Source organism: Phaenicophaeus curvirostris, chromosome 12, assembly GCF_032191515.1.
Source record: "Phaenicophaeus curvirostris isolate KB17595 chromosome 12, BPBGC_Pcur_1.0, whole genome shotgun sequence".
NCBI classification, from domain to species: Eukaryota; Metazoa; Chordata; class Aves; order Cuculiformes; family Cuculidae; genus Phaenicophaeus; species Phaenicophaeus curvirostris.
The window spans coordinates 2,791,232-2,801,584 of NC_091403.1; the positions used below are offsets into that span (position 1 = coordinate 2,791,232).

The 10,353-nt window shown below is 47.8% G+C and overlaps 1 protein-coding gene across 4 annotated transcripts; it reads right to left on the reverse strand.

Moving 5' to 3' along the window:
• Nucleotides 1-847: 847 nt before the first annotated feature.
• On the reverse strand, nt 848-3,957 carry LOC138725702 (C2 calcium-dependent domain-containing protein 4C-like). 4 transcript variants are annotated; one of them, XM_069866855.1, is made up of 2 exons: nt 3,937-3,957; nt 848-2,269 (listed from the first exon to the last, which is right to left on the reverse strand). In XM_069866855.1, exon 2 carries the CDS (start codon nt 2,212-2,214, stop codon nt 913-915), a length of 1,302 nt encoding a protein of 433 aa, XP_069722956.1. In that variant the 5' UTR covers nt 2,215-2,269; nt 3,937-3,957; the 3' UTR covers nt 848-912. The 4 variants fall into 4 exon arrangements, with proteins under 4 accessions (XP_069722956.1, XP_069722953.1, XP_069722952.1 ...); XM_069866852.1 differs by lacking the exon at nt 3,937-3,957 and adding an exon at nt 3,332-3,465; XM_069866851.1 differs by lacking the exon at nt 3,937-3,957 and adding an exon at nt 2,908-3,098.
• Nucleotides 3,958-10,353: the final 6,396 nt, after the last annotated feature.

The following is a 10,353-nucleotide window of genomic DNA, read 5'->3' on the forward strand; positions in this document are numbered from 1 at the left end:
CTATTGATAACTTCTCCTACCTGCTCCAGTTTGAGAAAGGGTGGGAGAGTTGAATCACCCAGTGCTACAGCTCCAGGGTACATTCCTGACCAAAACACAATGACCTGGCAACTCACCCTGCCAGCTATGAAATCAGCCACGGAAAGGAAGGCTAAACAGAGATGCTAACCGCACTGCATCAGCCACCAGCTCCAAAGTGATTCCAGGCAGGAGCCACCTCACCGTTCAGTGTTGACAGTGCACACTGGGGCTGTGGAGAGAAAGAGAGCCCTCTCTGCACTGGCTTTTAGCTGCTGCTCAGAAGCGTGTTTTATTACCCTCAACACCGGCTTACACCTGTTTTGAGAGTCTAAATCATCCACCCCCATTGTTGTGAAATGGCAGCTTCGCAAATAAACCACGTACTTCTATCATCACCTCCCGAACACAGGACACATTAAGATGTTTGTTTCTGTAGATACGAGTACTGTCAAAATGGCCTGTGTAACCGATGTAGTGCCTGGGAGCTGCAGCAGAGTTCAGTGCCTACTGTGTGCACATGCTGTTTACCTGCTTCAGGACCAGAGTGAATGAAAAACAACACTTCCATGCCCTGAAAGCCATAAAAAAAAAACAAAACAGAACAGCTTTCACTTGGCAACTGCTTAATCCTTTATCCTAAAGGCAAACTAGCCCTTCTGCCCTTCTCTCCTACTCTACAGGTAGAAGGTCTGCTCCACAGCCACCTTGAAACAGCAAATAACCCACAGAGGTTGAGATGTTAACTAGAAAAATACAGCACAACAGCATGAGAGTAACACCAAACAACACTGTGCTTTAGAGTAGTCTTTAAAAAAGGGAAAGAAAATCAACCCAAAACTTTATTTAGAAGAAAACTTCCAGAAAACAAAACTAGTCTGTTTGAATGAAGTGTTACACTGACAACATACTTATTAAAGACAATTCTCGTTCTCCCAAGGTGTAATCTCGTTTCATACTGCACCCTTTATTCGTTGCTTTCATCCTGACAGACAGGCTGCAAAGCTCTTCTTCTGCAATGCCATCAAAGAAGAAGTCCTCATTGAAGATGGGATTTCTGCTTCGCTTTATAACAGTGCTTCTCTGCTTCTGTGTCTTCCCTGGCACCAGGGAGAAGGTGATGCAGCAGTTTATGTTTTGGGGCTCTACAGAGTCATCGTATAAACCCTCTGCACTGATGAGGCGGATCCGCAGCCTTTCATTCTCCGAGCAGTACTCGGCCGACAGCCTCAGCACTCCTCCCTTGTCCATCACCACAGTGCTCTCTCCCACCAGCCTCTCCCTGCTGCAGGCCAGGTCCAGGGGAAAGATGGGAGAACAGGACAAGCTAAAGCTCCTCATGGCGAGCAGACCCTCTGAGGCCCGTCTGATGGCACTGGGGCTGTTATCGGTGGAGCTGCTCTCCTCTGTAGAGAGAGAATTGTTCCTGGCCATGCTGGATTTGCTCTTGCCTTTCAGCGCTCGGCACAGCAATCCCTCCCGACTTGGCGTTTTGCTCAGGGAGCAGGATCGGGGAGGTGACCTGCTGAGAAGAGGAGAACTGAAAGGAGAGGAGTCGCTGGAGGAGGCAGTGTCGCTGTCGCAGGCGCCCTGCCTCTGCAGAGATGGGTGCCTGGGAGGCAGCCTCACCGAGGCAAAGCTGATGGCGATGGGATTAGACACGCTCCCTTTGCCACTGAACGTGTTTGCTCTGGATCGAGACAGCATCAGGCCGGGCAGAGCACCGCGTGAGTCACCGTGGAAGAGAGACTCCTTCCTGCGGGTGTGCGGGCTCTCCAGCAAAGTGCAGAAGCCGTAAGAAGTGGGGGCTCTGAGGAAGTGAGGCAGGGAGAGCGCCGCTTGGGACTGGGGGTCTGAGTTGGTGCTCTCTTCCTCCAGGGCTGGGATCTCTTCGGCACTTTCCACCTGGATGAGATGTGGCAAAGAAGAGCTGAGGCTGCGGTCAGAAGAATTAACGTCTGCATCCTCCAAACTGCGGTCCTGGTAGGAGCCAGTACCCTTAGGAGGGCCAGAGCTGCTCAGCCGGGGGGGAATGCAGAATTCAGGGATTCTGTCGGGGGTGAGCACATTAGGGAAAGCGGCAGCCCCCGGGGCGGCCTTTTCAGTCAGTTTTTGGCCGGGTGGCAGTCCCAGGAAGGACGGGCTAGGGAGTTTTCCACTTTCCTGCGATGCTCTGATCTTTTCCAAGAGCCACATCGCTGCAGCTGGGCAGGAGGTCCTCAAAGGGGAGGAGTTCGAAGGACAAACGCACCTGTAGATACACAGAGATGCAGAGGTACGTGAACACCGGTCTCGGACACACCAGGGCCGGGCAGGGCACGGGGGATGCTGCTGGGGCCGGACCCGCACCAGCCCCGGGGCGTCAGTCCAGCCCTGCCCCGCACTCTCCCCTCACTCGGGTCAAACAGATTCCACCACCAGAACAGAATCAAACCACTAAAGGTATTAAACAGCATCGAATTCAAAGCAAACGTCCCTCTCTGACAAACCCCACGGAATCCCCCTCGGCAGAGGACCTACCTGGCCCCGCGCAGCCGCTCGTCGCTGCAGCAGCTCCCGCCGCCCCCGGGGAAACGCGGCGGCTGCAGCCCCAGCGGCCCTTAAATACCTGCCCGGGCACCGCCCAGGGAGGCACCGGGGAGGGGAGGAGGGGGAGGAGAGGCTGCCAGCTCGGAAGAGGGAGGGAAGGAGGGAGAGGACAGGGTAACGGGAGAGGGGACTGCCGGGCCCAGGAAAGGATGGAGAGCGGGATGGAAGGCGGGCCAGAAGAGGGGGCTGCCGGCCGGGGGAGGCAGCGCTGGAGCTCGGCCCCTCGCTGCCTCCAGCGCCTTTGGGGTGAAAATCTCCGGACGGAGGCGTCCCGAGCTGCTGCGAGATGAACTGACAAACCCAGGACAAAAGCGGGATTGTGTCCCGCTGCTCCTTTTCGTCGCGGGGTCCTGGCCCGTCGCCAGCATTAGAGCGGTACAAACTGTGTTTTTTCCAAGCTCGTTTGAAAAGAGCTTTGCTGCTTTCCTGCCTCTGAGCGTGTGTCCGCGCCCGCCCCCCGCCCCGATCCTCATCATCCAGGCAGAACGGGACCCAGCGCCCCGATTCTGCTGATATTGAGCAACAACAGAGACGCGAACGCAGATGCGGTGAGAAGCCAGACAAGGCAGCAAACGCCCTGGCGAGCCACCTTGAAACGGGCACGGCAAGAGCCCGGGCACGCGTGACGCCCCGCAGACCCCGCACAGAACCACAGCGCCCCGGGCCTCCACCGGCCCTCTGCGAACTCGGGAATTGTCCTGCAGGCTGCAAAGGGCGATCTTACCTGCAGCGCCAGGAAGGCTCGCCAAACAGGTTGGCCAAGTGCTCAGTTGAAGCCGTATTCCTGTCACACAGGGACAATAGACAATTTTCTGACTTTCCCGCTGAGGAGCTAAAGTTCATGTTTGCCGAGTGCTCGCAATAGACAAGACGCGCTCAGCGAAAACAAATCGGGGGGGTGCCGGGAACATTCTGAACCTGCTGAGAGTTCTAGCTGGGAACACGCGTGCTCTGGGTGTGAGCCTTGCTTCTCTCTCACGCGTTTACCTGCACTGTCCTCATCCTCCAGCAACTCAAATCAGAGAAAACCGCTTTGTGAAAAGGTTCGGGACACCCCAAGTGTCCTAGCAACATTTCGGTCGTCAGCGCTTTTACAGGATCCTTAAACGGATTGACTTGCTGTGGGTGCGGTTCAAATAATCTCCAGTCTCATTTAGAGGCTTTCAGAGAGGGTTTGAGTGAGCAAACCACTCGGCTACTGAGACTTTTCGGCAGCATCATAAAAGGAGCTGCCGGAGACCCTGAGACGCTCTCCTTTAGGAGGCAGAATGCGCAGCGCTCACCTGGCCAGGCCAGGCAAGGTAGTACAGTACATCATCTATTATGTACCATGTAGCTTCCAAACAGTAAGTGAGCTTCGTTACAAGCTATACGCCTCTGCTTTTAATACCAAAGAAATATTTGGCTCTCAAAATGGAGAAAAAAATTAAGAAAACTGAGCTTTTTAAGGGAATCTTATTACCTCCAGGAACGGTTCAGAGGAGTAGTTTAGAGATGGCAATCACAGCAATTAGCCTCAGGTCCACACCTCGCATCAGGCAGCGAGGAAATAAAGTAGCCGTACTGTTTTAGCTACTTAATTTCTCTTTGGTCTCTTTAGGCTTCCTCCGCAGCTCGAGCAGAGGTTGGGTTTTCCAGAGGGCGATTGCGAGTCTCCTGATCTCAGCTGCCTCTCCCCCTAGTGACCGCAGCGAGCGAGCAGGCGCCTGGCGCTGGGTGGTTTCCTCCCGTCCCTAATAAAGCCTCAGAGCCCTTTAACAGATGCTGATGTGCTGGGAGTTCAGCAACACTTAAGTACTCCTGCATCCCCTGTGGAAATAGGCACTCAAATGTATGATTAGCTGTTTAGCTTCCTGTGTTCAAAATGGTTTCTCTTTCCTTGATTAGCTTCAGAGCATAATTAAAACACGCTGCCAACAAGGCTTCCTGTTGCTATTAAAGAAAATGTGTCTGCAATAAACCACTTCTAAAGCGGAAGGGATATAATTTGTGGCAAGGCTTTATTTCAACTCCCCTACCAAATAACAGGTGAAACTCAGGGGCTGGAAAAGCTGTGACAAAAGAAAATCTCCTACCTGTGCAACACAGGATGAAGTCTAGGTTTTCCCTTCACATGTTGCACTGATTTTATTTCTCTGCTGCCGTTCCGATTTCCCTTGGCACAGTGACCCAGCTCAGGAAACACCCGACTGTCCCCCTGCCACCTTCCTTCTGGCCGGAGACATTATTACCCTTGATACTACCTTGAATATGTAAAATTTCCACAGCTTTCTGGGAGAATAAATAACCCTTTTAAGTTTTATTTTTGTAAAGAAAGCAGCAGGAATTCAGCCGTAGGGCGTTTTTTTTAAAAAAGCAAACAAAGAAACGAACCTCAACCAGCTGAGAGGCACCAGGATTTTTCTTTCATTAAATATTGGTATCAGGAGAAAAGTTATAGCACACTGTCAAAATGACAGGAATGAATCAAAGGTCACAGGTATCTTTTAGCAGCCTGGTCACCACTTATGGCCTAAATCAAGTCATTCTGCGTCGCTCATCCAGGAATACGAAGTAGTCACAGAGGTTCAGCAAATCTAATCTGAAAGCTTTTATCTTTCTTATTTTGTATCATAGAGTAGCTTATATTTTACCTCATCACCAAAGGCAAATTTCTGCATAGGTTTATGAGAAGTGCCTGTGCTCCTTTAAATGAACAACTGAAAGAACAGATACCTGAGTGCAAGTGCACAGGAGTGGAGCAGCCCTTCAGGCACTTTGGGACTTTATGCAAAGTATCTCAAGTACCTTGTGTCAGAGCAGTATGAACTGTAAAAGCTAAAGGCATGAACTGAAGAATTAATTCTGTCTAGTGTATTACATGCTCCTGGGAGATGCTGACATTTGCCATGCAAAATCCAAGGTTACGCTGCTCCTAATTCCACTGCCGCTGAAGTCCACAAAAGCATCTCTCAGTCTGAGGTACAGGACCACACACGGATCCAACTGTGTCTGGATTTAAATGCCTTTCCAGACTTACAATGAAAATGCACCCAATTCTAGGCAGCACCTACTTCAGGTCTATTTCAAACCTGAAAACATGTTTCTATGATTTTGTCTACACAATGTCAGAGTTCTTTTCCTGCATGCTTTTTAATCTAGCATTTTAATCTGTTAAAGAAGTGTTTTCCCCTGCAACAGTTTGGTGCTCAGGAGTAGATGAGCTGTTCCATTTTCTGTCACACATTTTAACATGGAAGTAGAGTCTAACTTTCACTAACAGAAATTCCCATGCTCAGCTGCGTAAAGGAGCCCTCTAAGCAGGCATTAATATGTATAAAGTTGGGAGAAGAGGGATAATAGCTCTAATGAAAAGGGGAATTAAGTCTTTCTTGTATTTTCTGTGTTCAAGCAACCTACCAGTAATGAGTAACATCCTTTCTGAAACCACTCATCTCCTTTAAAGCTTAAAGGGAATCACATGGGAAACATTTTATTCCATTCTCTCAAACACAAATAACAGTTTGTCTATGAACATTCACCGGTAATATAAATTCACCAGTAATATAAATTTCTGATTAGCCTCATTCCTTGTTTCCTACCCAACCAGCTTGTTTGCTTACATTGCTGGTAGTGCAGGAGAGATCATTTAGTACTGATTTTACCTTGAGTGATACAAAATGCTCCACGCCTCCCCCCAAAATGAACCTACTTCACTTTTCAACAGTAATTCTGAACATCCACCAGAGATACTTTGCCTAGATGTTATTCTACTTGTGAAGCATAAAACCTGATATACTATTTTATTGTGGAAGTTTAGTATCTATAACCATTATTAAAACAGGAGAGTGCATTCTTGGCATAGAGCTAATTCTGCTGTAAAAAAGGAGCTGGTCACAAAGAAAAGCAGAGTGGATTTCCTAGCACCATCAGAGGGTTTAATATACACCCGGTTAGCCTAGGCAGTTTAGGTAAGCTGATGAACGGTTCCTAAAGCAGGCTGGAACTGGTTTGAGAAAGGAAGAAAATAGAAGAGAGGGAGATTATTTAGTTGAATGAAGTACGATAGGCAGAATGACTCTGCTTGCTTCTGGAAAAAAAAGGAGGACTGGGCTCTGTCGCACCAATTAATTAGCTAGGAATTAAGAGGAATGTGTGACCCTCAGTCAAGGTCTGGCAAACAGCTGCCCTGTCAGTGAGCTCCTGTGATGAAATCCTGAACTTCAAAAGGGAAAAGGACTGAAGGACTCAAAAGGCGACTGCTGGTGCCCCTGTACCCATGAAGCACCATTCTGGAGGTGATGCAGTCCTGGCTTTATGCTTGTCCACAGAAGGAACGTATTTCAAGAATACATTTCAAAATACATTTACACTCATCTCAGAAAGTCAAATTTGAGAAAAACTATGGATCTATGTGCCAGGTTTTTTTGTCATTTTATACATTTCTTTATTCCTCAAAATAAAAAGATTCTGAGTCAGCAAATGGACATTAACTGCTACTTAGTTACCCAGACACACAGGGAAAAGTCCTTCCCCAAGGAGTGCATATCAGAAACACTCTTAAACATAAAGAGAGAAAGGAGATGTGCACTAATGCACCTGAAATGCATGCTCTCAGGGCTTTCTAGCTGGTTGCATCGTTTCCTGCAGGTAGAGCACACATGAAGCTCAAAGGCATGAGATGACAATTGCTGTGTTGAAGCAGCAACCTGCTAGTCCCAACAAGGCTCACGAGAATTAAGAGGCAGGAAGCCAAGAACATTTCAGAAAGGATAACTCACCTTATGAAAACATGCTAGAGCTTGATTCAGAGCATTTAACAGTTTAAAAACAGGTGTGTGGGCAGACGTCACTTCCCTCGATTTCCCATGCCCCGAGCTACAAAGACTGAGGTGTCACTGAGGGAGGAGAGTTTCCAGGCTGAGCCCTGACAGTAACACACGCAGTTGCCTGCAGGCCACGCTCTATCACGCTGGGATGAGTTGCCAGAGCCCATGAGCATAACGCAGCTCCGAGTGCGTGGAGGTTCTCCATGTTCCTCCCATGTTCCCAGTCCAGTATTTGGAACAAAGTGTTCCAAATTTTTCCCTGCCATTTAATAAAACAGGGACTCCTGTGGCCCTGAGCCTGCAAAGCTTCATAGAGGTGATCTGTGATTAACTCCCTTATCTCAGAGCTCCTTATGCCCAAAGGCTATTTGGAGACCAAAAGTAATTTGGAATATCAGAGGGGGAGACTTCAGGCAACTTCGGGGAAAACCTCAGGATTTTGAGGAGATGCTAATTTTGGTCTCGGGGAACAGAGAGAAAGGATGAAAGTGGCACTTTTGTTATCAGGAGGAAATTAATTGTCTGAAATGTCATTTAAAAGAAAATTAGAAGAAAAGCCATGGGATATAGTAATTATACCTTGGGATAAAGAAGCAGCTTTGGAGGATTTTGTGGCTCTCCCTCACCACATTAAATATCTGCCATTAATGGTTTACAACCAGAGAAGTGTAGCAAACTAGGTTATAAGTGCTTGGAGAACAACAGCGGCTCAGAGCAGCGAGCAGGAAGAGGGCGAGAAAGGCAAGGACTTGCTTCGACAAAACTCATTCCAAGTCAGGGAATCCATAGGCATAAGAAAACAAACACTTTAACTACTGCTCCCAAACACAAAGAGTTGAAACATATGGCCAGATATTACTATATAAAGAAAAACAATTTGAAGTTATTGCAGTCACACACACATTCCCACTGTGAAAAGGAGAAATGGGCTCATGTAACCATAACAGATTCTCTGGCACTTCGTAAAAATTGTTACACGCTGAGGAGCCTTGCTTAAGTGGGGAGGACAAAATTAAACCCTTTACTGTTTGGCTATCTCATCTCCTTTCATTCCTTTTGGCAAGCTTTAAGCCTCAGCCTCCCTCCCTCTCTCATCCCACAGGGCCAGCAGCCTCCCAGTGGAGCGTGCGCCGCGGAACACATGGCACTTGTGTGCTGGGAACCTTCTCCATCCCAAACGCCTAACAGAAAACAGGCTGCAGCTGACTTGCAGCACATACTTCACTTGAGGCTTCACACTACCCAAAAGCATGGGAGAACCGGCAGCTGCTGGGACACTTGGGGGGTTTTTGCCACTCACGCATGCAAAGTAAAAAATTCTTTCCTCTCTTTTCTAGCAGACACAAATATCATTTGCCCCTTAGATTGTTTCAATTAAAATTACAAATACAATGTAAGCTCTGCAAAATGCTTCTTCTAGCACCAGTTTCGTAAGAGGCTGCATGGATAGGTCATTGAGAAGAAAGAAAGGATATCAGGGAGTACCTTTTCCAGGCTCTAGTTGTGGGAATCACAGCTCTTCCTTTGTGATCAGCTGCACCATCCTCAGAGCTGAGTGCGAAACCCTCTGTGTGATCCAGCCAGTTCTGTATTTTCCTCCCACCTCAATAAATGTTAAAAGAAACTTCCTGGGCAGCAGTCTTACTCTATCCCTCATCCATTTATGTGCAGTCATGTAAATACAGGGAGGGCAGGGCTCCAAGTGTGTCTGGGACTAAAAACACCTGAAAGCTGCTGTTTCACTTTCACAGATAAAACCCAGGGACAGAGATTGCTTTTTGTTTCTGTGCCAGAGCAGCGTCTGCCTCATCAGCACTCCTCAGACAGCAGGGCCAGGATCAGAGAGCCATCAGCTCATTCCTGCTGCTTTTAATTAAGCAGAACTCATCGGCAAACCGAAAGCCAGCAAATGGCACTACTAAGTGTAGTACTCTGGCTTCCGACGTCCTTACTATTAAGCTACATAGCAGCAACATCCTCACTCTGTGCACTGTTTGCTCTTATTTGCTATTTACTGTGATAGCTGAAGTGAGGAAGGACAACTGATCTTAGGTAATTAGAATATTTTACTTGGCAATTTACTGCTCAGCAGCTTTCCTAAAGCGATGAAGTGATAGCATCCAACAGCAGCTAAAGCAGCAGCCAGGCCAGAGGAGCTTTCGCCACTTAACCCACACTGTCCATTCAATGATCAGCTGTTCAGACAGGCTGGAAGTCATTAACTGCCCCACTTCACCTGTCAACAATTTTCCCTCCTCTAAGCAAATAATTCAAACCTCTTGTTTTCTGTTAGGTTTCAATGAAAGGTCCTTGGAAGTTGTAGGGCATCCTAGCAGCCCTAGGCTCCAGTCAGTTTTCTAAAGGAACTTGCAGAATTACAGGTTTGTAGATTGTGTGCTGCCCAATGCAAATCTGGAAAAGCATTTCATAAATCAGCTTAAGTTAGTAGCACTTCATGTCCCCCAGGCAAAAAAATCCTTTATGGTTTATCAATATGGCAAGATAGCATTAAAAGAGAGAATTAACTGAAGACTGCTATCAGGGAATGACTGATAATAAGGTGGAAGATTGATTTGATCACAGGAAATGCAAACAAATTACACCTTTGAGGGCGTCTGTGACAAGCTCTGCATTAAAATAAATCACCATCAGACACTGGAGACAGAGCAGCTGGGAATGGGCTGGTGCTCCCCCCTCCCCGTCATGCTGGCTTTACCTCTGTGTAATCGTGCTGACTTGAGACTTTCACTGCACAAGCGAGAAGAGAATCGAATGCCAAATACGCGCCGTGCTAGCTTTGACCAAACTTGGTGATTTAACTGCAGTGTTTCCAACATTAATATTCCTGTTCAGCCCAAATATATTTTTTCACTGGGCCACTTGAGCCTCCCCCCCACAAAATACAGTGCTTGAAGAAGTGTTTATATGAGGGAATTGC

Bases quoted from the DNA above. Each gene is read 5' to 3' on its own strand.
- LOC138725702 (XM_069866851.1), bottom strand. From the start codon at position 3,083: ATGATGAGGATCGGGGCGGGGGGCGGGCGCGGACACACGCTCAGAGGC. The intron at 2,270-2,907 runs GTTTGTCAGTTC...GTGTATCTACAG, and splicing joins CAATCCCGCTTTTGTCCTGG to GTGCGTTTGTCCTTCGAACT.